This window comes from Hemiscyllium ocellatum, chromosome 11 (genome assembly GCF_020745735.1).
Source record: "Hemiscyllium ocellatum isolate sHemOce1 chromosome 11, sHemOce1.pat.X.cur, whole genome shotgun sequence".
Lineage (NCBI taxonomy): Eukaryota > Metazoa > Chordata > Chondrichthyes > Orectolobiformes > Hemiscylliidae > Hemiscyllium > Hemiscyllium ocellatum.
The window spans coordinates 28,106,974-28,132,372 of NC_083411.1; the positions used below are offsets into that span (position 1 = coordinate 28,106,974).

The 25,399-nt window shown below is 39.8% G+C and overlaps 1 protein-coding gene across 2 annotated transcripts in view; it reads right to left on the minus strand.

The window, feature by feature from the left end:
• Positions 1–25,399, minus strand: part of LOC132820401 (copper-transporting ATPase 1-like) — a 100,591-nt gene that overhangs the window by 21,777 nt on the left and 53,415 nt on the right. For both annotated transcript variants that reach the window (XM_060832493.1, XM_060832492.1), the window contains exons 6-13: positions 18,540–18,703; positions 17,294–17,455; positions 15,656–15,732; positions 12,604–12,826; positions 6,363–6,596; positions 4,314–4,405; positions 4,000–4,127; positions 1,281–1,435 (exon numbers count right to left, since the gene is read on the minus strand). In XM_060832493.1, coding sequence (XP_060688476.1) covers positions 1,281–1,435; positions 4,000–4,127; positions 4,314–4,405; positions 6,363–6,596; positions 12,604–12,826; positions 15,656–15,732; positions 17,294–17,455; positions 18,540–18,703 — 1,235 coding nt within the window. The remainder of the gene's footprint in view (positions 1–1,280; positions 1,436–3,999; positions 4,128–4,313; positions 4,406–6,362; positions 6,597–12,603; positions 12,827–15,655; positions 15,733–17,293; positions 17,456–18,539; positions 18,704–25,399) is intronic.

A 25,399-nucleotide genomic window follows, 5' to 3' on the forward strand; every position in this document is an offset into this window, starting at 1 on the left:
CTTTCTCCTAAATAGACAAGGTCCTTTCCCAAGGTTAGGGGAATCCAGAACTAAAGGATTTAAGGTGAGTGGGATTTTTGAAAGGGAGCGAAGGGTCTCCTTTTCACATGGAGGGTAGGTGAGTGTATGGAATGAGCTGGCAGAGGAAGTGATGGAGGCTGGTAAAATTACAACATTTAGAAGATATTTGGATGGATATATGAATAGGAAGGGTTTAGAGGGATTTGGGCCAAATGCAAATAGAAATAGATTAGTTTAGGATATCTGATCGGCATGGACGCGATGGACCAAAAGGTCTGTTTCCATGCTGTAAAGCTCTATGACTCTAATCATTCACAAGAGAAGTGCGTCTCTCTTTCAGTGCTAAAAACCAGATGCAAAGTGTTGTACAATGAGCAACATTAATTATAATTTTATAAACCATGTTTGTTTCTTGTTTGTAAAATGACTGCAAAGCTGCAATTATGACAAAAAGTGGTAAATGTGGTGTAAACTGTGGGATTTACATGCATAATTTTTCATGATACATGGTGAGAGCATGAGTTTTTTGGTTTTCAGTTTGTAACTGGAGGGATTTTCAGCACTCATTCAGTAAATAATTAACTTGTGAGTATTTCTGAAATGATGGCAATTCATTTTCAAAACAGATTTTGAAGTCTGGCTGCAGAGCCAATGGGTTAGGGGTATCCCTAACCATTGGACCTGTTAATTTTAGATTGGTTGCAACCAGCAACATACTGTCAAAGGTTTGTTAGTGTGTGTTGCGAAATTTTATTTTAAGGGAAAAGCTCATAACTGAGAGTGAGATTTTTAGTTTCACTTTTGACTTTAAGGGAGGTAACTTTGTGAAGTGCTTGGAACAGGACGGTTGTATGGATCATTTCTCCTGAGATGGTAATGGTAGATATAGTAAATGAGATTATCTTGTAATGAAAAGATAATGTCAGCCCCAAACCAGAAATGTTCAGATAAAAAGTACATTGAAGAGATTACTTGAAGCTACCTAGAGCTGTACAGCATGGAAACAGACTCTTTGGTCCAGCTCCTCCATGCTGGCCGATATCTGAAATAAATCCAGTCTCATTTGCCAGCATTTGGCCCATATTCCTATAAACCTTTCCTATCCATATACATATCCAGCAAAACCTGAAAAGTAACTACAAAAAAAAAATTCAGCATGCACACTTTTCACGTCTACTGTCGATATAATAATATCCATTTGGAAAAGAAAATCCACGTAAAGAGCTCCTAGGTTATGAATGTGATCACCAAGACTGTACCTTAGATGTTTGAGCTTCTTCTACAAGTTTCACAATCTGAGAGAGAGTGGTTTCAGATCCAACATGAGTAGCTTCAATCAATAGAGCTCCATGCTGATTAATGGAGCCTGCAATGACACTGCTCCCCAATTTTTTAGTGACTGGCATTGCTTCACCTACAAACAATGCATAACACAAAGGGGACCAAAAAGTTATTACTAATAGCTTCAATAGTCTAATATTCATGGTCTACTAGTCTAACAATAACAAACTCCATCAGATTACTCGTGTAGTGCAAATGGCACTTAAGGTAAGCAAAGCATATTATGTAAATAGAAAAAAAGTGCTGGAATTCATAAAAGGTAGCCCGTAGGGATCAATGGTTACTTTCATTCAAAAGGCTCTGAGAAATGGTGAGGAACAAGGCATGACTTGCAGACTCTACCATATGTGAGGCAGATGGTCCTTGAAGGGATGGGTAAACAAGCCACTCAGAAGTTTGCACAGGCCCATCGATTGCACCTTCTTCAGAACGGTCATACTCTACTTTGCTGTTCACAGATGCTGTCAGTCTGGTTAAGTATTTCTTGCACTTTCTCATTTGATTTCAAACCTCCAGCACTCAGTATTTTTGCTTTTAGAGCACTTGCAATGATTTACTGGGCAGAAATCAACTTATGTGATATACATTTATCACCAAATTTGAATGGAGATGGACCACAGAAGTACAGTAGCTGAAAATGTGTTGCTGGAAAAGCGTAGCAGGTCAGGCAGCATCCAAGGAACAGGAAATTCGATGTTTCGGCCATAAGCCCTTCTTCAGGAATGAGGAAAGTGTGTCCAACAGGCTAAGATAAAAGGTAGGGAGGAGGGACTTGGGGGAGGGGCGTTGGAGTTGCAATAGGTGGAAAGAGGTCAAGATGAGGGTGATAGGCCAGAGTGGGGTGGGGGTGGAGAGGTCAGGAAGAAGATTGCAGGTTAGGAAGGCGGTGCTGTGTTTGAGGGATTTGACTGAGACAAGGTGGGGAGAGGGGAAATGAAGAAACTGGAGAAATCTGAGTTCATCCCTTGTGGTTGGAGGGTTCCCAGGTGGAAGATGAGGCGCTCTTCCTCCAACTGTCGTGTTGTTATCGTCTGGCGATGGAGGAGTCCAAGGATCTGCATGTCCTTGGTGGAGTGGAAGGGGGAGTTAAAGTGTTGAGCCAGGGGGTGGTTGGGTTGGTTGGTCCGGGTGTCCCAGAGGTGTTCTCTGAAACGTTCCGCAAGTAGGCGGCCTGTCTCCCCAATATAGAGGAGGCCACATCAGGTGCAGCAGATGCAATAAATGATGTGTGTGGAGGTGCAGGTGAATTTGTGGCGGATCTGGAAGGATCCCTTGGGGCCTTGGAGAGAAGTAAGGGAGGAGGTGTGGGCGCAAGTTTTTCATTTCTTGCGGTTGCAAGGGAAGATGCCGGGCGTGGAGGCTGGGTTTGTGGGGGGTGTGGACCTGACGAGGGAGTCACAGAGGGTGTGGTCTTTTCGGAACGCTGATAGGGGAGAGGAGGGAAATATATCCCTGGTGGTGGGTCCGTTTGAAGGTGGCGGAAATGACGGCAGATGTTACGCTGTATATGGAGGTTGGTGGGGTGGTAGGTGAGAACCAGTGGGGTCTGTCCTGGTGGTGGTTGGAGGGGCGGGGCTCAAGGGCAGAGGAGATGCGGTGGAGGGCATCGTCGATCACGTCTGGGGGGAATCTGCGGTCCTTGAAGAAAGAGGCCATCTGGGTTGTACGGTATTGGAACTGGTCCTCCTGGGAGCAGATGCGGCGGAGACGAAGGAATTGGGAATGTGGGATGGCGTTTTTACTGGGGGCAGGGTGGGAGGAGGTGTAGTCTAGTTAGCTGTGGGAGTCAGTCGGTTTATAGTAGATGTCCGTGTTGATTCGGTCGCCTGAGATAGAAATAGAAAGGTCGAGGAAGGGGAGGGAGGAGTCTGAGACGGTCCAGGTGAATTTGAGGTCGGGGTGGAAGGTGTTGGTAAAGTGGATGAACTGTTCAACCTCCTCGTGGGAGCACGAGGCAGCGCCGATACAGTTGGAGGCGGGAGAAGGGGTTGTCAGAGGGTGGGCGAGAATCTTGGTTGAAGAAGTAGGCACGGAGGCAATGGCGGCGGAAGAATTGTTCAATGTCTCGCCGCGTGTTGAACTCGTTAAGAGGTACAGTACCAAAGCACATTATCTAAACTGTTTGTTACAGAAGACTTTCAATAGGAATTCCTGATTTTGTTGACTTTCATTTAATGATTCTCTTCATGCCTAAAAAGGAGGAGCAGTCTGCTCCTCCCACGAACTGTCAATACAGCAATTCAGAATGGCTGTTGACTTAAAATATAGTTTTAAAAGGTTACAGTTACAATGCTCTGACGCAGAGTCATCTAGACTCAAAATGTTAGCTTGCTCTCTTTCCACAGAAGTTGCTGGACCCACTGTGATTTCCAGTGCTTGTTTGCATTCAGTACAAATTCCAGCACCTGCAATAATTTGCTTTTAGTTACAACTTTGGCATGATGACCAACGTGTGAAGTTAATTCCAAAAATCATGTTTGGAAATTGCCTGCATATCCTAGATACCTGACAAAGCTAATGAGCACAGAAAACAATGTTTTGAGTATTTCTCATGTACATGTTTGTACTCCCCGAACACAAAAATTACAATTTTATTTTTTGAGTTACATGCACAGAATTCTGTTGTGTATTTCTTACCAGTGATCAGAGATTCATCAGCCAACGAATGACCTTCAATCACTCTGCCATCAACAGGGAATTTACCACCTGGGACCACTTTTACAATATCGCCTCGTTGTACCAACTCCACATCAATTTGCTCTTCACTGAGGAGCCATTGTGAGAAAAAGAAAACAGCATTTAATCAATCACAATTTGTCCAATGAAAATAAACGTATTAAAGTGCAAAAAAAACAATGTTTCACAAAATAAAGGTCAAGGACACGAACAAATAAATTAGTCATCTAATGAGAATTAAACACAAAACTATGTTCTTTTTTAATGGCTCTAACCTTAAAATGGAATGGTCCTCGTTTATCTTCACTATCGTGGCCTCAGTTGCCTGCAATGACATCAGCTTCGCAAGCGCTTCTGATGTTTTGCTCTGCAATATAATTTTTAAAAATCTCTCTCATTTCACAAAATACATAAAAAAGTTTCACAATAAACAGAACAGTCCTTCTATTGCTGTAGATTCAGAACCAGACCAACTTCATGCATTAAAGGTAGACAAGTCTTGATTCTGCCAATTTTATATTCCACTACATTTATATTGAGATGACTAAACAACACACGGTCTTAAAGACAATTAACTTCAGATATTCAGTTGCTCATAATACCTGCATTAAGTCCCCATTATGAGGAATAAAGGCTGCTGGTTATGTGAATCTGTAAGAAAAGTCTTCATGAAACCTTATACAGTACACTCTCGAATTGTGACCTTTTTCCACTCTTGCATGTTTCAACTTTCTATTTCAATGTCAAAACAACACATTTTCACTTTAGTCATTGAATGGGAGTTTTCTGAGGTAAAATAGCACATTGATGGTGAGGGATTCCTGATTTAATATGATCATAAGTTCATCTAACCGCTTATGTATTGGCACCTGCACGAAGGAAGAGGACAGGCTAGCAGTGGCTGGGAGAATTATCATTCTAAATTTTCATATTTATTATATGCAACTTACAAGCAACTTTGTAAAGTGTGGAATTATGAATTTAACATTAGAGAAATTGGATTCAAAGGACTAAAACTGAAACTAAATTGAACTCTAGATGTTTCGCTCCAAGATGGGATTGACATTTTTTGATTGAAACACAGGAAGGAAGCCAGAATTTCCTGCTGCATATTCAACAAAGTAGCATGAACAGCTATTATAATGTCAAGGGAACAGTCAACTTCTGGCTAAAGAACTTTTGTGGAAATTTGAAGTGACCTTCACTAAGCATGCAAGTGGCAACTAACTAAAGATCAAAATTGTGCCACTATTCATTTATAAAATTACACTTTCTTTCATTGGCTATTTTGTTACATTTGAACAGTTTGAACAAAGGAATATGCATTAAAAACAGAATTAATTTATGGGTAAATGAAAGGGCAATAACCTTGCTGGAATGCAGATGTGCCATTCATAATTACCCAATAAAATTAAAACCTCACTCTGCTGACATCATGCTTGGAGTCAGGTGACCCATTTCTGGCCAACGTTTCCACCTCAAACCACAGGACTAGACTGAGAGAGTCATTTGTAAGCTTTGAAGAAGAAATAAAACTGGATTCAACTCTTTCAGAAAAAAACAAAATACTGTAATTCAGAATAAAAGTTAGGAAACAAAGAAAATAATTTTGGCCAGTCAAATTCACTTCTGCAACAAACCATGTACAGTGAACTCTCCACTTGAATGTACGAGAGACATAAATCCACCCATTTAAATTTCCAAATGAAAGCAGTATACAAACATGTCTGATATCCAAAAGTAAACAGTGAAATCCAGAATATTCATTCAGCTTTATTTCTCTGCTGTGCTTTCCATAAACAGCATTTCATTCCAGGGATGCCTGCTGGAGATCAATCTGAGGCGCTTGTTGGGAGGCATGCAAGAGTGGCCATAGTGTCACTGACTATGAAGCCAAAAGTTTCCTGGATTTGGGAATTGGTTAACACACAAAAGGATCCACATTTAACTCCACATCTGAACTGAGCATGGCATTGACAACAACACTACAATTTGTCTCATCACTCAGAAGGATACATAAAATTTGTTCAGATTTTGCCATTCTGAATGAGAAAACTTTGCTAAAGGCGATTTTTAGGTGGAGGCAGCTTCGTCCTCAGCCATATTACCTGATTCCAAGAGCTTAGGGAACTTAAATATACTTTTGGTCAAATTCACTTAATGTTGATCAACTGGATGAAATTCTAGTGGTAAACTCCACTGTGCAACTGTACCAAGTTATTATTTGGGTCTTCAGGACGGAAGATACAGGAAGAAAATGGACAAGGAACAAGAAAAGAAATTGAAGTCACAATTCAAATAAAGTTAGTCTTTTTTTTCCTCACCTTAGCAATGTGCTCAAGCCACCGACCCAAACCAATGAAGACAAACAGCATCGGAGGTGTATCGAAGAAAGTTATGGGATTCACTTTGGCCTTTTCTGCCATAGCAATGGCAAGAATGACACAGGAATATAAGAAAGCAATTGTTGTAGCTAGAACTATCAGCACATCCATGTTGGCAGTTTTGTGCTTGAGTGCTTTGTATGCTTGGATATAGAAATACCATCCACCTACAAACTAAAAGAAAAACTGATTAAAAACAGACCGAGGGACACACAGAGGGACACACAGAGTTGGAGGTGGTTTGCTCTCAGGTGAGGGAAGAGATTGAGAAGAAGAGCCCTTTGTGGTAACCTAAGATGGTAATGGGAATTGAACCCATGTTGCTGGCTTCACTCTGCATTGTGAATCAGCTGTTCAGTTAACTGAGCGAACCAACTGCCAATGTTTTAAGTAATCACTTTGCAATACACACCTTTCATTAACATCTTTCCACAAAAAACTCAATTAAGTACAAAAGTATAGGAAATGTAAACAACTAAAATTAAACAATCATTCACTCTGGTAGAATTGAGTATTGTGTAACTATACTTAAATTAGCCATATATGAAGGTTGGAGCACTCAGCAAAAATGACTAAAAACCTGACGGACTAGCAAAAGTCACAGCTGCTTCTAATAAGTATCAAGCCTTAGAGTCACAGAAGTCTACAACACAGAAAAAGGCCCTTCAGCCCATTGAGTTTGTGCTAGTCAAAAACAACCTAACAGCTCGAATCCTATTTTCCAGCACTTGTCATATAATCCTATATGCCTTAGCATTGCAAGTGTACATTTCAACACTTCTTAAATGTAATGAGGGTTTCTGTTCAGAGATAGTGATAGTTAGATGATCAGATTTAAGGAGCTGGAAACCTCATCGACCTTGGTCTTTCCCATGTAGTAATAGACCTGCAGGATAAGGAAAGGTATAAACACTTTTTACCTCCTGACAGCTCCAAGCACTTCACAGCCACTGAGTGCCTCTGAAGCGTAGTCACCGCAGAAGCAAGAACATAAGAAATGAAAGTAGGTAATTTGGCCCTTGGTCCTTGCTCTGGTCAATCAACATGTTTACTCAACTGTTACATTAACTCCATCACCCTGCTCTGTCCCTTGATTCTCACCATACTCAAAAGTCTCATCAACTTCTATTGTGAATATACTCCAAGAGCATCCATGGGTTCAAGGTAGAAAATTCCAAAGTCTCTCAACCCCTTGAGTGAAGAAACTTCTTCTCATTTCAGCACTAAATGGCTGACCAAGCATTCTGACACTATCAACCATCTTCGAAAATTTCATAACTAGGAGAAACATTTCCTCAGAAACCACATGGTAAAGCCTCACATTTTTTGGAACTCTAGAGAACATATGCCTAACCTTCGGATTCTTGTAGCATAGTGATAGTGTCCTATCTCTGAGCTAGAAAGTCTGTGTTCAAACACTTCTGCGGGATGTGTTTCATAACATATCGGAACGCTTGGGGAGTGTTGCTACTCAAAAGGACCTGGGGAGCAGGTTCATTGTTCCTTGAAAGTGGAGTCGCAAGTAGACAGGATGGTGAAGGTAGCATTTGACATGGTTGCCTTCACTGGTCAGTGAAGGAATTGAGATGTCATGTTGCAACTCTACAGAACATTGATTCACTTTTCGAATGCTGCATACAATTCTGATTAACCAATTATTCGAAGGATGTTGTGAAACTTGAAAGGATTCAGAAAAGATGTACAAGAATGTTGCCGGGATTGGAAAACTTGAGTTATAAGGAGAGGCTGAATAGGTTAGGACTATTTTCACTGCAGTGCAGCGTTGGGGGCTGAGGGGTGACCTTAAAGATGTTTCTAAAATCATGAGGGGCATGATTCAGTGAATAGCCAAGGTCTTCTTTTCCTGGGGAGGGGAGTCCAAAACTAAAGAGCATAGGTTTAAGGTGAGAGGGGAAAGATTTAAAAGGGACCTGAGGAGCAACTTTTTCCACACAGAGAGTGAAGCATATATGGAGCAAGTTGCCAAGGCAGAATGGAGGCTAGTACAATTACAACATTTAAAAGGCATCTGGATGGATGCATGAATAGGAAGGGTTTAGAGGGATATGGGTCAAATGCCAGCAAATGGGTCAAAATGGGCAGCACGGCGGCTCAGTGGATAGCACTGCTGCCTCACAGCACCAGGGTCCCAGGTTCAATTCTCAGCCTTGGGTGACTGTCTTTGTGGAGTTTGCACATTCTCCCAGTGTCTGCGTGGGTTTCCTCCAGGTGCTCTGGTTTCCTCCCACAGTCCAAAGATGTGCAGGTCAGGTGAATTGGCCAAGGTAAATTGCCCATAGTGATAGGTGCATTAGTCAGAGAGAAATGGGTCTGGGTGGATGATTCTTTGGAGGGTCAGTGTGGACTTGTTGGGCCAAAGGGTCTGTTTCCGCACTGTAGTGAATCTAATCTAATCATCAGTTTAAGGTATCTGGTCAGCAAGGACAAGTTGGACTAAAGGGTCTGTTTTCCTGCTGTATGACTGTGTTGATTAAAAGTAATTACAAACATAATCTATTCATTCTCTGCTCATGGGGTTATGCCTTCAACCAGGAACCAGTCTAAACTTAGTTGCACTCCCTCTAAAATGTAAATAAATTCTTACCTAGGTAAGACGACTAAAACAGAGGACAGTATTGGAAGTGTGGCCTCATCAATATCCTTTATAAATGAGGTAAGGTTCAATTAGTCAGAGTCTAATTTCTTTGTAACAAAAACCAGAAGACTATTGGGCTTCCTAATCACTGATGTACCGATATGTTAGCTTTCTGTGACTAACATGCAAGGACACCCAAATTTCTTTTCCAAATGCAAACATTTCCCAGACTTTCACCATTGACAAAATATGTTGCAGTTTTATTTCTCCTGCCAAAGTTGAATACTTCACACTTCTCCATGTTGTACACCATCTGCCATGTTCTTACTCACTCATTTAGCCTAGCTTGTCCAATTATTTTTTTAATGATTAAAATTCTTAAGCTCAAAAAACATCTTCTCTGTACCCTCTCCAGTACAATCACACCTTTGAGATAGTGGAGTGACCAGAACTACACACAGAACACGAGCACCTAGTCTTAATACTTTTAGTATTTTTAACATAACCTCCAAGTTGTTGCATTGTGTGTCCTAGCTAATAAAGACAAATATTCTGCATGTTTCCTTCACCACCTTGTTGATCTGTCTAGCCACTTCCAGGCATCTGTTAACATGCACTTGAAGATCCTACTGTTCTGCTTACTTCCCAGTATCCTATCATTTATTGTGTATTCTCCTGTCTTGCTACCTTTCCCAAAAATAATAATTCACAATCCTCCAGAGTTCTGCCGAGATGACATCTCCATTAATATCTTCCTGTAGATAAACAACCAATTCTTTTATCAGCTGAAACTTTATCACCTCATTCCGCACAATTTTTATGGTTCTAATCATTTTTTGCAGAATTGGGCCTTTGGTCTCTGTCACAAGCTTCCTTTGATCTCCTTCAGTGAACTTTAACCCACAACCATCTAATTCAGAGGTAAGAATGATGCCAAAGGGCATGGTTAACAGCACAAAAACACAACTTATCCCCTCTCCCTATGGGTGGCTTAAGAAATTCCATTGCCTCACCCAGTACTTAGTATCAGTAGGTAGAAATGCACAGCTGCATAGGCAGATTACTTATCATATGTAAATGCTTAAAAAAAATTCACTATTCTTCCTCATTTCTTTAAAACAATAACATCTGCAGTGCTCTTTGATGGTTCTCTGACTGGTGTTATGCTGTCATAAGGAACAACTTAAATATGGCATCGAAAAGTCCATGTTTAATTTTGAATTTGCGCAGAGCTGTAAATATAAATTTAAACAATGATATGGGATCTAGATCAAGATTCAGCATCCATGGATCTGGTGGAAAGGAGGTAATGCAAAACAAAAAAAAAATCAGCCAAAGTGAGGAGAAGCCATCCACTTTAAAACAGCAGTTTCTATAACCATAGATGTCATCAGAGACAATGCATTTTTAGTTTTTAGGACATAACAGGCTCAAACTACTACAAACTTCCAGACTCAATATTGAATTAGAGAATTTTTAACATTTATCCCCATTTTGTGTAGCAGATGCTGGTAATGGATTGGCTAATTGTATTTACACCTCCTTCATTTCTTTTATTGTGTGATTGTTGTCTGCTGTTGTGAACATCCAGTTGATAAATTTTAACATATGACTTTTTAGCTGTAGGATTAAAACTTCACTGGAGAAAATGGCATAAATGCAATGCAGGACATGGAAGGCTATTACACTACAAAGATCGGTATTATGTAGCTTTAAGAGGTTAACAGCTCGAAAAGTAGGATGAGAAACAACATGTGGGCTTGCTAAAATAATGACAAATAGTATCCACAATACTTGCAGTAGATTTGAGAGATTGATTTGAGAGTTGAAGCTAAATTAGTTTAGATTAGATTAGATTCCCCTCCAGTGTAGAGACAGGCCCTTTGGCCCAACAAGTCCACACCGACCCTCCGAAGAGTAACCCACCGCGACCCATTTCGCTCTGACTAATGCACCTAACTCTATGGGCAATTTAGAATGGCCAATTCATCTAACCTGCACGTCTTTGGACTGTGGGAGGAAACCCACGCAGACATGGGGAGAATGTACAAACTCCACACAGACAGTCGCCCATAGCTGGAATCGAACCTGGGTCCTTGGCAGTGTGAGGCAGCAGTGCTAACCACTGAGCCACCATTAAACACATTCAGTGAATTAAAGAAGCAATTATAGATAAATTAAACATAAAAGTCGATTTAAGGATAGATCAGATCGGCCTGTGCACCATGTCTTGGGTTGAGGTTAGGAAGATTCACTAGCTTCATGTTGTCTCGAGTTTTTGGCTATGAGAGCGCTGAAGTAAAGACGCAGCATCCGGTAGTTCAAGTGCTACAGTTGGCAGACTACAGATTGTAAGAAATTCCCCCAAAAGTGAAGTTTCTGTGCCATGTAAAAACATTAGGGTTAAAAAAAATCCCTGGGAGTCATTGATAGTTCAGGGCAGCTGAGAGAGCAGGGTGATAGAAGCCCACAAGCAGTAATTATGGACCAGAGAAGACTGAAGTTTAGGGAAATTCAGTGCCAGTTTAGGAGAGGCAAGCTGCTCAATAAAAGCCAAAACTGAGTTGGTCATTATATAGTTGGAAACAATCTCAGGCGTTTGGGACACTAAGTCTTGGGAGAAGAGATTTAATTACCAAGGCAGTCAGAGCTGGACAGAGACTTTGAAGAAAGTCCAAATCTGAAACTTTACAAGGAGATGGAATGTTAAGTGAGATTTGGTAACTCTCTGTCATGAATCTGCCTGGACTACATGGGCCATTAAACTGCGGTCTAGGTGTTTAAAGAGATTGTGTGTTTACCTCATATTAATTCATAATATTAAAAAGGAGTTCAGTCTGTGTTCTATATCAAATGCTAGTTTAGAATCATTATCTGGTTTGTTCAGTGTACCTATAGGTCACGGTTTCTTAGACTGTACAAAACATTGTGGTGTTTCAACTCAATCCTTGAATCCTGCTACTTATTGCCTCAATTTAAAAGATTAAAGGTTTATCAAACCAGATCATAAAGAACCAGTTTATCCAGTATTCGCATAACTGGGATCATAACACTGCTTTGTCTTGCAACATTAGTTTTGTCATTTAATCACTCCTACATTCCACCCTATAGCAGAATTTCTTTTTTGTTTTACTACCTCTCCCACCACTATACTTACTTAAAAATAACCTAACTTTTTCCAGATTTGATGAAAGGTCATTGATCAGAAACATGAACTCCATCCCACTCTCTCGATAGACACTGTTTGACTTGGTGAGGATTTCTAACATTTTCCTTTTTCATGTTTTAGTCTTTACTGTGTTGGTCTAACAAATTAATCACGCTCAGTACCCAGGCATACATATGAACAACGACCAGTGGAGAATGGAACCACAAATCAGAAATGAATCAACTACTTCAAAACAGAGAATCAGAACACGGACAAGCAACAAAAATTGACAAAAGTATGCGTTAATTGAAAAACGGCTAATGTTAGAATCACAATTTCATAACAGGATTTCAACTTTATGGTCACTTATTGTGTTTGAGTATCCAGAAACAGAATAAAAATTAATTTCAGCATATCCAAATCAGACAAAAACATACCTGAACTGGAACACAGAGTATGAAGGACAGCAAATTCATAATGGAAAGCCCTGGAAGGAGCTGTCGTTCCAGAAACATTGAGGCATGGTGTTTTTCAAGCTCATCAGGTGTCGAGCTATTCTGATGGCTTTTGTAGAATGCATGGTCTACAAATATCATGTAAATCATCATGATCATCACAGGAATGCAAAAAAATAAACTGACGAAGAAGGATCTCCTCCATCTGACAAAAACAAATCACAATAGAAGTATTTTGTTTACTACCAGAACTTAACCAGCCAGAATAAAAGCGGACATAAAAAAAACCCAAAAATTAACAGTACAGAATTGGATGATCTTGTCCTTTTAATTTTGTAGCAAAGCCATGCAGAAATGTTTCCAATAAACTGGGCTGGTTTCAATCCAGTACCGCAGAGACAATTCTTATTTTTGATGGTCAGAAGGCTTCCTAGTATGTTGTCACAATGATATAAAGATATGCACCATTGGTCTTTTAGTCCCATCAGACAATTTAATACCTAGGTCTCTCAGGTATTATTTTTGAAACAAACCAAAATACTAATTTGAAATTGCCACAAGGATAACCTGACCTACACAAATTGACAAAGATTCATGAAACAAGTGTGGCTTCGATCAAAGATAGCCAGAGCTGATATCAATATATTTGCTAAGGGTATTAAAATCAGCCAGACCTGCTCAATGGGATGTGTGAAGAGATAGTCATATTCTATTTGATTTATGCTATTACAAGAATATTTACATATTGGAGATAAAACCTCACCTGCAATAATCAACCCTTTTACAAAGAGCTAGTTTTGGCAGACCAATGATGATGGAATCAAGAATGCAGAACTGAACACAGACCAAGAAGTTCTCTGCCTCTTAAAAGGAAAGCACCTCGCTTGACTGCACTTGCTGCAAAGAAGCAGGAGAAAAACCAAGAACTCCAAAAGTTAATCTTAATACCTAACTGCTGATAATCTCCAAGAAACCAACTTGCTTAACTATGGTCTTCATGTTAAAACTCTAGGCCTCAAGGACACTCAAAGGATATAGACTGCATGTCAGTTTATCTTTCTTTCTACTGGACATAATCCTCTTTTAACTTTCTAGCAGTTTACATGGTAGTGAGAGGGCACAATTACTGAATTAAGGCCATATGTTTGATAAGTGTTATTTTTGTTGAGGTTAGTAGATATTTAAATTGCTCTTTTACACATTCAAGAAACCTGCATTGTCCTTGCTCGCAGTATAAACAAGTGTTAACTATATTTTAACTGGAGAAAGGCATAGCCTCATGCTAAAAGAAACTTAACCTTTGTTGCGACCAACCAAAAAGGAGACAGTTCATGCCTCTCCCTTGCTCGTAAGTGTAAAAAGGAACTAACATACAGTTTGCAGCATCGAATATGGTATAACTACACACAACTGTTGTTGTGATTAAGAGCCGAAGTGAGAGTGGAAAGATATTGTAGCACAGATATCCCCCCCTTTATACAATCTATGTAAAGTTTATAGCCGAAAATAGGACAAACTTTTCTCTTATAATTTCAGCAGGAAATCTCTCTCCTGACCACCTGCCACAAAGGAAGTGCTTCCATCACTTTCTTCAAAAAATGAACAAGTGCCTACAGTCATTACTTTGAAAAACAGGCAAGACTTCATTCCCAGTTAAAGCCATGTCATCTTTCACACAAGTACTATGTTCCAGTATTGATTTAAAAATCACTGAATCAGATCTACAACTTCTACAAACATGTAATTGCCACAGATACTCAAGTTTTTCCACCCTTTTTTGTTTTTACAGAGATAGACAGCTACTTTTCACTCCAGTTACGCTACTGTCAGGTAGTTTATTGTTTATCCTCTGATTTTGTTTCCATTAACTCATTAATTGTGCAAGGTTTTGGCCTCTATCCAATGCTGTTCTCAAAATAACATCCTCCATTAATTATACATTATTTTCCTCATGATTCTATTCTATACTTACCAAACTCTTTCGAATGCAGATCCACAACTGTTCACAAAGTTTGCTTCTCACAACGAAAATTAACTCCCAAACAACTCTCCCTACGCTTCAGTGGATAATGAAACTTTAAACTCTTTCAAATCATCAGAGAGCTTCTCCTACAAGCTGATGAACTGAGTGCAGTGCTATACAGGTCTGTGCTGAGGCCTTAACATTTTGCAATTTACATCAATGACTTTGATATGGGGAGCTAAACCCATAGATGACACCAAAACAGGGAGGGAACTATGTTGCGAAGACGACAAAAGTTTGCAGATGTATATAGTTAAGTTGAATAATTTGCAGGTGGAGTATAATATGAGAAAAACATAAATTTGTTCACTTGGACAGGAAGAAGAACAAAGAGTATTACTTAAATAGAGAACCACTATGGAACTTTGTGTCTTCTAGTGCATGAGTCATGAAGCATTAGTCTGCAGATATATCAGATAGTCTAGAAGATTAATGGGATGTTATCCTTCTTACAAGTATTACTATAGAATTGAATGAAACAGTAAGGATGTATTGTCTCAGTTATATATGGTATTGGTGAGGGTGAGACCACATCTCCAATACAGAGTGCACTTTTGGTTTCCTGATTCAAACAAGATATAAATGGACTGGAGACTTTTCAGAGGATGTTTACGAGAATGATACCTGGAATAAATAGGTTGACTTATGAGGAGAGACTGGCTGGAGTTATTTCCATTGGTGCTTAGTAGAGTCAGGAATGACTTGAAATGCATATGATCCTGAGTGGTCTTGACAAAGTGGATGTAAAAAGGATGTTTCCTCTTGTGATTCACTTCAGAATTAGAGCACACTGCTATCTTTACAGGATAGAGATGAGAAGAACTTATTTTGTCTGTGGGGTGAGACACTTTGAAGACAGTGAGGGTGGAGTTGAACCAATTATCTTATTGAATGACAAAGCAGGCTCACAAGGCCGAAGGGTCTACTTCTGCTCCTATTTTGTGTGATAAAACGTTCTACATCCTTCAGCTTAATGTGGAGATCAACTTCAAATGTGGAAATGGAATTTACCGTCTGATTTCTTCTCTATGATCCAAGTGGCTAGCAGAACGATCTCTTTTGACTAAGGACGCTTCAAAGCCCAAATCCTATTAAAAAAAATAAGATTCAGGACTCCTTTAATATTTACACTTTTCACTGGTTCAACACAACAATTTAGCACCAATTGTACAGTAGGCAACTGTGTAAAGAATTATAATGCATACCATTAGGGAGCATTTATTGGTGATCTCCAATTGTGCTCAAGTAGTTAATGGTGGGCATCCTTCTTGAAGCGTTGCAGTGCATGTTGTCATGACTTAGATGGGAACAGTGCACCACTAATCTTACCTAACTCTTCCTCAAACCATCACAAAACATACAAGTATATAAAATCCCAATGAGATGATCAAAATAATCAATTTGTCTGCCAGACAGCTCCTCAGGACAAGAGTAATTCACATCAGGTTGTATGGTAACAGATGTAAATAACTATTTATTGTAACACACTTAACTTTAACAAAACCAGGGAAATATAATATTTCTAGCTTGTGAAACTCAAACTATACCCTTTCAAAACCCCAATTTCAAACACAATCACAATTAAGCCACATAAAAGACAAACTGTTTAACACACACACTATAGATAGCGAGAGAGCAAGAGCAAGAGCGCAAGCAAACCAGAAAGTGAGATAAAAAGTCAAAGAGTGATAGCAAATGCTAGCACCAGAGAACCAAGGTCAGAGCCAGAGCCAGAAGGTGGATAACACTCAGTGGGCAGACAACACCCAGAGGGCGAGACAGAGGCAGTGTGAGTGAGACAGCATGAGCACAAGCGAGAGACAAAGCTCTGGGTGTTTCTTCTACTGTGCTGCTGCTGGCACTTGCAGCATTTTAAGTCTTCAGCTTAACCAAAGGGCTGTTGTCAGGCAGAATCTCCTCGACTCTAAAGACTCCTTCTGCCAGTCAGTCTCAAATCTTCCCTTCTACAGTCTCCAAAAGATTATGCGGCATTTTGTAAAGCACAATAATTAAAACTATTGATTTCCAAGTTGCAAAACTCTCCTGGCTTTTCAGTTATACGACTCCAACTTCTATTTGAGTTTTTATGAAAAATATGGAGGGACTTGCAATGTGTTGACTACACTTCTCCATTGTTTTCAGATAGTGTGTTTCAAGATCTCAACTCAATAAATGATGAATGAATAGTAACAAATATTCATTTTAGGATGACATAAAAAATTGAGGAACTCAGAGCCTACACTGCCTGTATTTATCTACTGTGCTTGGAGTGCAACGATGCTGTTGAATAAACTGAGTTGCTGCAGCGCTTCCTGTAGAGAGCACACACTGCAGTTACAGTGGCAAAGGCTTTCAATATTCAAGATATCCATAATATGGATCTACAAATATAATCAAAAACACACTAAGTTTCTATTTATTATTATGTTTATCAGGCATCAAAAATATACTTGAGCCAGGTAGGTCTGTCCAGTAGCAATCAAGTCAAATATAATTATCGTGATACTGTTCTCAGGCAATATCAGGGGTGGTACATGCAGAAATAGACAGAGCATTCTGAAGAAACATAAGATGTTACAGTAGTAAATGTATAAAGGGTCTGCAAATTTTCAGTTAATAACAGAAAAGATTAAAATCATTCAAACTCACCTCAATGCATTTGATGACATCACGAGGGCCAATGCACTCTTTATCAAATCTGATGTGAGCTTTATTGGTTGCAAGCGCCACTGATGTATAAAGTATACCTTTGGTTTTCATAAGTGTTGACTCAATATTATGAACACATGAGGCACAAGTCATTCCTCTCACCTAGGTAAAAGTTAAAGAGCATGACAGAAATGTTTTGTTGAGATAGCAAAGAGGGTTGAGAAGGGTGATGCTGTTGACATCATGTACTGCACACAGATTTCTGAAAGACACTTCTTGAAATGTTGCCATTTACTTGAAAGCCTCAAGGAGTAAAATGTACATTGACAGCATTGTTTGCTAAGTGATATAAAACAGTTGTTTTTCACACTAATGGAAGATATACTATGCATTACCCAATGGTTTGTATGAGGATCTCTGCTTTGCTTGATTTATATTAATGATCATACTTAATGGGCCAGGCACAAGTTGAAAATTCACAAAAGGCACAATTTGTAAGTACTGTGAACTATGAAGAGGACACTGACAGACTTCAAGGGCAGACAAACAAAAGTTATTGACCATCTCCAACAAAACAGAATCTAATCATCAATCCTTGACATTCAGAAGCATTACCGTTACCGAACACCCAACTAACAATCTTCTAGAAATTGCCACTGAAAGAATGAATGATTTTATTGTTATGTGTACTTCACAGTGAAAACAGTCACCATCTTGAATAGACCAGAACAGTCAAGATAAGGTGTCGCAAAAAAAGGTTGATACACAAGCTAAGACCACAAGTCATAGTTTATTAGCTTGGCCAGAGGACAGGCTAACCAACAGAAAGCAGAGAGTTAGGATAAATGGGTCTTTTTCTGGTTGCAAGACATAACTAATGGGGTGCTACAGGGTTTGGTCCTCAGGCCCAACTATTTACTAGCTATATTAATGACTTCAATGTAGGGACGGAAAGTGCTATGGCTAAATTTGCAAAAGACAACAAAAAAAGTTGCAGTGGAATAACTAAGAAATTTACAAAAAGACATGGATAGATTAGATGAATGGGCCTAATGATTCTGGGTGTCCTCATCCATGAATCGCAGAAAACTAGTGTGCAGATACAGCAGATAATAAGGAAGGCCGAAGTATTTCTTGCAAAAAGAAAACAGCATAAAAATAAGCAAGTGTTGCTGTAACTATATTGGTTAGAATTCTTTCCCTTGAAGTAGTGAACAATTCAGTGATATGTGAACTGTATACTCACAACAAGTTCCAACTGACCATCTGATCCATCATAGTCCTCCAGTACAGAGGCTCCAAAGCCCAGTTCCTTTATTAAGTCTGCAATATCGGGGGGCTTTACGATACCTGGATTATACCTCACTTCTGCCTTTCCAGCCATTAATGCAACCAATACAGAATATATTCCTTGAAAGAATAAAAAGAAATTCACATTAAATGACAATACTGCAGCCTTTGCTAAAAAGCTCAAAATAATTTCAGCATTTATACTCATTTACCATTAACACACCCACATGCTACTAACAAATCTGCAGTTGCTGAACAAGTTAAAAACAGACATTTCTGATTAAGATGCAAAAGGTTCATAAGTAGCACCTTTGTTAGGTTATTTCACTGATGAATTTTAACTTAAAAGGAATTTTATACACATAGAACACAAAAATAGAAAGTGAAAATGGCAATGTGAACTTCAATCAAGGAACAAAGTTCCAGAACAGATTTCTAACACTGAAATGAGTTGCAATAGGAATTTTGTTTCCAGATTTTTTTTATTTCGAAAGCATTTCCAACTTGACTATTTCCCAAATAAGGCTAAATTGTTTTTTTTCGACTAGAGATAAAAATGCAGTCAAGGCATTTAAGGGTTACTGTGTATTATATCTGCAATAAATGCTGTTGGTTGCGAATCTGATCAGATCAAATGGATCAGTTGGAGAGACAGTTAGAAACAATGAGGAATTTGCAACAGCAACAGTATGTGATGGATGGCAGTTAGAGGAAGGGGGTAAAGTCTCAGATACAGTCACAAAGATGGGGTAACTCCAGGAAAGGTAAGAGAGGTAGGCAATTAGTGCAGGAGCCTTCTGTGGCTATACAAATTTCAAACAAGTATGCCGTTTTTGAAAATGAGGGGGGGGGGTAATGGATTCTCAAGGGAACATAGCACGAACAGCCAAGTTTCTGGTATTGAGACTGGCTAATACAACGAGGGGTACATTGGGTTCCAAGAGATCAATTGTGTTAGGGGATTCTCTAGTCAGAGGTACAGACAGTCCTTTCTGTGGCCAGCAATGAAAAATCAGAAAGGTGTGTTGCTTCTCTGGTGCCAGTATGAAGGATGTGTCAGACAGGGTGCAGAATGACCTCAAGGGGGAGAAAGGTCAGCAAGAGGTCATTGACCACATGGGAACCAACGACATAGGAAGGGAAAGGGTTGAGATTCTGAAGGGAGATTACAGAGAGTCAGGCAGGAATTTAAAAAGGAGGTCCTCAAGAGTAGTAATATCTGGATTACTCCTGGTGCTGCGAGCTAGTGAGAGTGGGAAGAGGAGGACAGAGCAGATGAATGTATGGCTGAGGAGCTGCTGTATGGGAGAAGGATTCACATTTTTGGACCAATGGAATCGCTTTTGGGGTAGAAGTAACCTGTACAAGAAGGACGGTTTGCACCTAAATTGGAAGGGGACTAATATACTGGCAGGGAGATTTGTTTCAGCTGCTTGGGAAGATTTAAACTAGTAAAGGTGGGGGGAGTTTGTGGTGGTGGTGGTGGTGGTGGGGGAGGGGGGGGGGGGTGGGAAGAGAGAACCTAGGGAGAAAGTGAGGAAACAGATCGGAGACTGGTACAGTTGAGAACACAAGCAAGTCAAACATTCAGGGTGAGCAGGGTCAAGGTAGGACTAATAAATTAAACTGCATTTATTCCAATGTAAGAGGCCTAACAGGGAAGGCAGATGAACTCAGGGCATGGTTAGGAACATTGGGCTGTGATATCATAGCAATTACAGAAACATGGCTCAGGGATGGGCAGGACTGGCAGCTAAATGTTCCAGGATACAAATTCTACAGGAAGGATAGAAAGGGAGGCAAGAGAAGAGTAAGAGTGGCATTATTGATGAGGGATAGCATTACAGCTGTGCTAAGGGAGGACATTCCTGGAAATACATCCAGGGAAATTATTTGGGTGGAACTGAGAAATAAGACAGAGATGATCACCTTATTGGGACTGTATTATAGACCCCCTAATAGTCAGAGGGGAAATTGAGAAACAAACTTGTAAGCTGATCTAGCTATCTGCAAGAATAATTGCGTGGTTATGGTAGAGGATTTTTTTCTTTCCAAACATAGATTGGGACTGCCATAGTGTTAAGGGTGTAGATGGAGAGGAATTTGTTAAGTGCATACAAGACAATTTTCTGATTCAGAGCTGAAAAACGTGTTGCTGGAAAAGCGCAGCAGGTCAGGCAGCATCAAAGGAGCCGGAGAATCGACGTTTCGGGCATAAGCCCTTCTTCCTGAGGAAGGGCGTATGCCTGAAACGTCGATTCTCCTGCTCCTTTGACGCTGCCTGACCTGCTGCGCTTTTCCAACAACACATTTTTCAGCTCTGATCTCCAGCATCTGCAGTCCTCACTTTCTCCTAATTTTCTGATTCAGTATGTGGATGTACCTTCTAGAGAAGGTGAAAAACCTGACCTACTCTTGGGAAATAAGGCAGGGCAGGTAACTGAGGTGCCAGTGGGAGAGCACTTTGGGGCAAGCGACAATAATTCCATTAGATTTAAAATAGTGATGGAAAAGGATAGACCAGATCTAAAAGGGACGTCATGTCTTGGCTGTACAGGACATTGGCTAGGCCATTGTTGGAATAGAGTCTGTATTCCTGATGAAGGGCTTTTACCCAAAATGTCGATTTTCCTACTCCTCAGATGCTGCCTGAACCTCTGTGCTTTTCCAGCACCACTCTAATCTAGACTCTGGTTTCCAGCATCTGCAGTCATTGTTTTTACCATTGTTGGAACATTGCGTGCAATTCTGGTCTCCTTCCTGTCAGAAAAACGTTGTGAAACTTGAAAGGGTTCAGAAAAGATTTACAAGGATGTTGCCAGGGTTGGAGGATTTGAGCTATGGGGAGAGGCTGAACAGGCTGGGGCTGTTTTCCCTGGAGCATCAGAGGCTGAGGGGTGACCTTATAGAGGTTTACAAAATCATGAGGGGCATGGCTAGGATAAATAGACAAACTCTTTTCCCTGGGGTCAGGGAGTCCAGAACTAGAGAGCATAGGTTTAGGGTGAGAGAGGAAAGATATAAAAGGGATCTAAGGGGCAACGTTTTCAAACAGAGGGTGGTACGTGTATGGAATGAGCTGCCAGAGGAAGTGGTGGAGGCTGGTATAATTGCAACATTTAAGAGGCATTTGGATGGGTATATGAATAGGAAGGGTTTGGAGGGGTATGGGTTGGGTGCTGGCAAGTGGAACTAGATTGGGTTGGGATATCTGGTCGGCATGGGCAGGTTGGGCCAAAGGGTCTGTTTCCATGCTGTACATCTCTAAGATTCTATGATCCCAAGTCTCCAATGATCTCAGCTGAAGTAAGAGTCTGGACTCTATACTCAATCCCAGATAAGTGATGAAAACTTCTTGTAAGCATATGCAGATTTTATTCCCAACACTTCCTGCACAGACATCCCTCGCGGCTTTAGATCTTTTGTGTCGCAGGGAATAGAATACCCTGACAGGAACTTAATATAATTTTTTAAATAATTCAAGAAACGCACAAGCCTTCTCATCAGAAAGTTGGGAATGAGGATCAATAAGGCAGTGTTAGTTGAACACAGCAGGGACAGTTGAGAGCAATGGGTACAACATAGAATAAGTCCAGTAAGAAATTGAGGTTTTATCTAGTCAGAGACCATAAATTAGGAATGAAGTATAAGGAGGGTAGGGAAGACAACTGGACTACAAATTAATCAAGTGATAGAGGCTCAACCTCAGACTCCACTGAAGACACGACATGATTCTGCACCATGAGTGACACACAAACAAAAACCCTTACAATGTAGATGCATAAATTGAGAAATAAAAATGATCAGCTCCTTGAACAGCATAAACATGAAGCATGTTTCTGTGGAGAAATGTCAAGTGTATTACTTAGTTCTGAATTTTACTTTCTAAGATTTAATTCATACTTTTTCAAGACCGTTAAAAATTAAAATCAACATTACCTTAAATGTAAGAACACATATAGAAATGAAAAGGATGATTCAAAGTTTTGATGATAATTAAATCAGGTGAGTGAACAGAAAGTCAAATATGACTAGAATAACTTAGAGATGTCATCTCAAAGCCAAATTATATTTCACGTACTTGATTCACAAACAAATATTGCTCAGCACACATCATATGCACTAAAGCAGAATTAAATTTAATTACACTGTCAAGATTGATTGCCACTGGTCAGAGTGGGAGTACACAGTGCCCTTGAGCATTTTTTCTATTGCAAGAAAATGAAGGTTGAATTTTAAAAGTCTGCTGGTTGCAGGAAGCAGGGAAAATACAAGATTAACTTGCCCAGTTTTAAGGTTTTGATATAAGTGAGCGACAGCTGGAAAATACTTGATGGATTTCAACTTCAGCAAAGTGAAATTACAAAGAGGAATTGGAACAAATTGGATGGCTTATTTAAGGAATGAAAAGACTGAAAAAAAAAGTGCAGTCCCAAGAGTAGTACTGATGATATCGAAAAGTCAAAAACATTGCATGAAGGGAGAAGAATTGAAGACTTAATGTCAGAAAGATAAAAGGTTATTTCAGCAGACAGTTCATTGCATAACACAGAACCTTAACAGGAGCTATTCTGCAATTATGATGCCAAAAAAATGATATTATATGTTTGATTTGAAATAAAAAGTTGTAACTGCACAGCAGGTTAAGTGGCATCCCAAACACAAAGCTTGATGGGAAACACTTGTCTTTTGTCCTTTCTTCCATTTTCATACACAGAATTTGCTGACCTCACCCAGAGCAGATACTAGCAGCAGTACAGCTGGTCTTAATGTTCGCCATGGAATTAAAAAAGATCTGGAAAGCTTCCTCTTCTCGATCAGTACCCTTCTTTACAGGTATCAGATAAGGACAGGAATAAACACTAGATGTTGTTGTCTCCATGCTGTCATATGGACAGAGGAAATAGGAGCAGGAGCAGACCAAATGGCCAATCAAGCTATTCAACCATTCCATCCAATCATGGTTGATTTGGACCTCAACTCCACTTTTCTGTCTGCTTCCCATATCCCTCGATTCCCTAAAACACCAAAATCTGTCTACTCCAGCCTTAAAATGTATTCAATAATGGAAGCTTGGAAACATTCAGGGATAAAGAATTCCCAAGATTTACAATGCTTTGAGTGAACTAATCTTTCATCTCAGTCCTAAATGATCCGTCCCTTAGCCCGAGACTGTCAAATGTTTCAGATTCTCTGATAGGCACAGTCAGCCAGCATCTACGGGATCAACACTCTTCAGAAATTTTACTGCTTCTATTAGATCTCTTTTCACTCTTCTGAGGACACAGACCCAATTCCTTCAGCCTCTAATCGACCTGATTCCAGGACCAAATTTGTAGAACCTTCAATGTACTGTCCCCAATCCAAGTAGACCTTTTCTTAAACAGGGAGACCAAAACTGCATACAGTACTGCAAATATGTTCTTACCAAATTCCTGTACAATTTTAAGCTGGCCTTTTTATTCTTGCACGTTAAATGCTATTTGATTTGATGTCTTGCTGTACTTGCATGCATTACTGGCACAAGCATTTGCTGTGTCTTTTTGAATAGCAACATTCAGGAGTTTCACATCATTCAAAAGACATTCTGATTTGTTATTCTTGTGGCTAAAGTGAATAACTTCATACTACAACATAATCCATGTCATCTTTTTGTTCATTCACTTAACGTATCTCATGTTTTTCTGCAGCCTCTTTGCACCCTTACCAAAACTAACCGACCACCCTGCATCCTGATGAAGGGCTTATGCCCGAAACGTCGAATTTCCTGCTCCTTGGATGCTGCCTAACCTGCTGTGCTTTTCCAGCAACACATTTTCAGCTCTGATCTCCAGCGTCTGCAGACCTCACTTTCTCCTACCCTGCATCATAGCAAACTTTGATACATGAGGAACATAGAAACATTCAGTCTCTCGGGCCTGCTGTGCCATTCAATACAATCATGGCTGACCATCTACTTGAATGCCTTTTTCCAATTTTCCCATTTCCCTTAATGTCATTGACAAATTTGTAAATACTAATCCCCACTTCAAATAGACACAAGGAGTCAACTTTCCAAGCTGATTAAGGGTACAAAATTACAAAAATTTAGAACCCTCTAATTAAAAAACAATGCTCCTCATCCAAGCCCTCTTTGGCTTCTTGTATTTTGGGAGTGCATCCCGCAGTTCTAGACTCCTCGTTCAGTGGACACATCTTATTCACAGCTAAAAAGTCGACCCCTTTAAGTATTTTCTAAGATTAAAATGAGATTACTTCTTATTCTTTGACATTCTAAAGATGATACAGGCTCTGTTTCCCCAGTCTTCCTTTGTAGGACCTTCCCACCATATTAAGAATAAGTCAGGTGGACTTTTCTTGCACTAACTTTGGCAGTTTAACATCTTAAGCAATGGGGATCAAAGCATACAGTACTCCTGGTGCAGTCTAACCAAGATTCTATACAATTCAAGATTTTGCTACTCATATATTGAAATCCTCCTGTGAAAAAGACCATCATACCATTGATTTTCCATATTGCTTGCTGTATGTTAGCCTTCAGTGGTTTATTGACAAGGACATCCATGTCCTTGTATACATCTACACCTTCTAATCTCTTAGCATTTTAGAAATATTCTGTACATATGTTCCTCCCATCATAGTGGATAACTCACATTTTTCAACATTGCATTCTATCTAAAATGTTCTTGCTAACTCACTAAACCTGTCCAAATCCTCTCATCGGCACTTAAGTATCTTCCTCACAACATACGTTTCCATCTAGCTTTCTATTGTCTGCAAACCTGGAAATATTACATTTAGTCTCCACATCCAAAT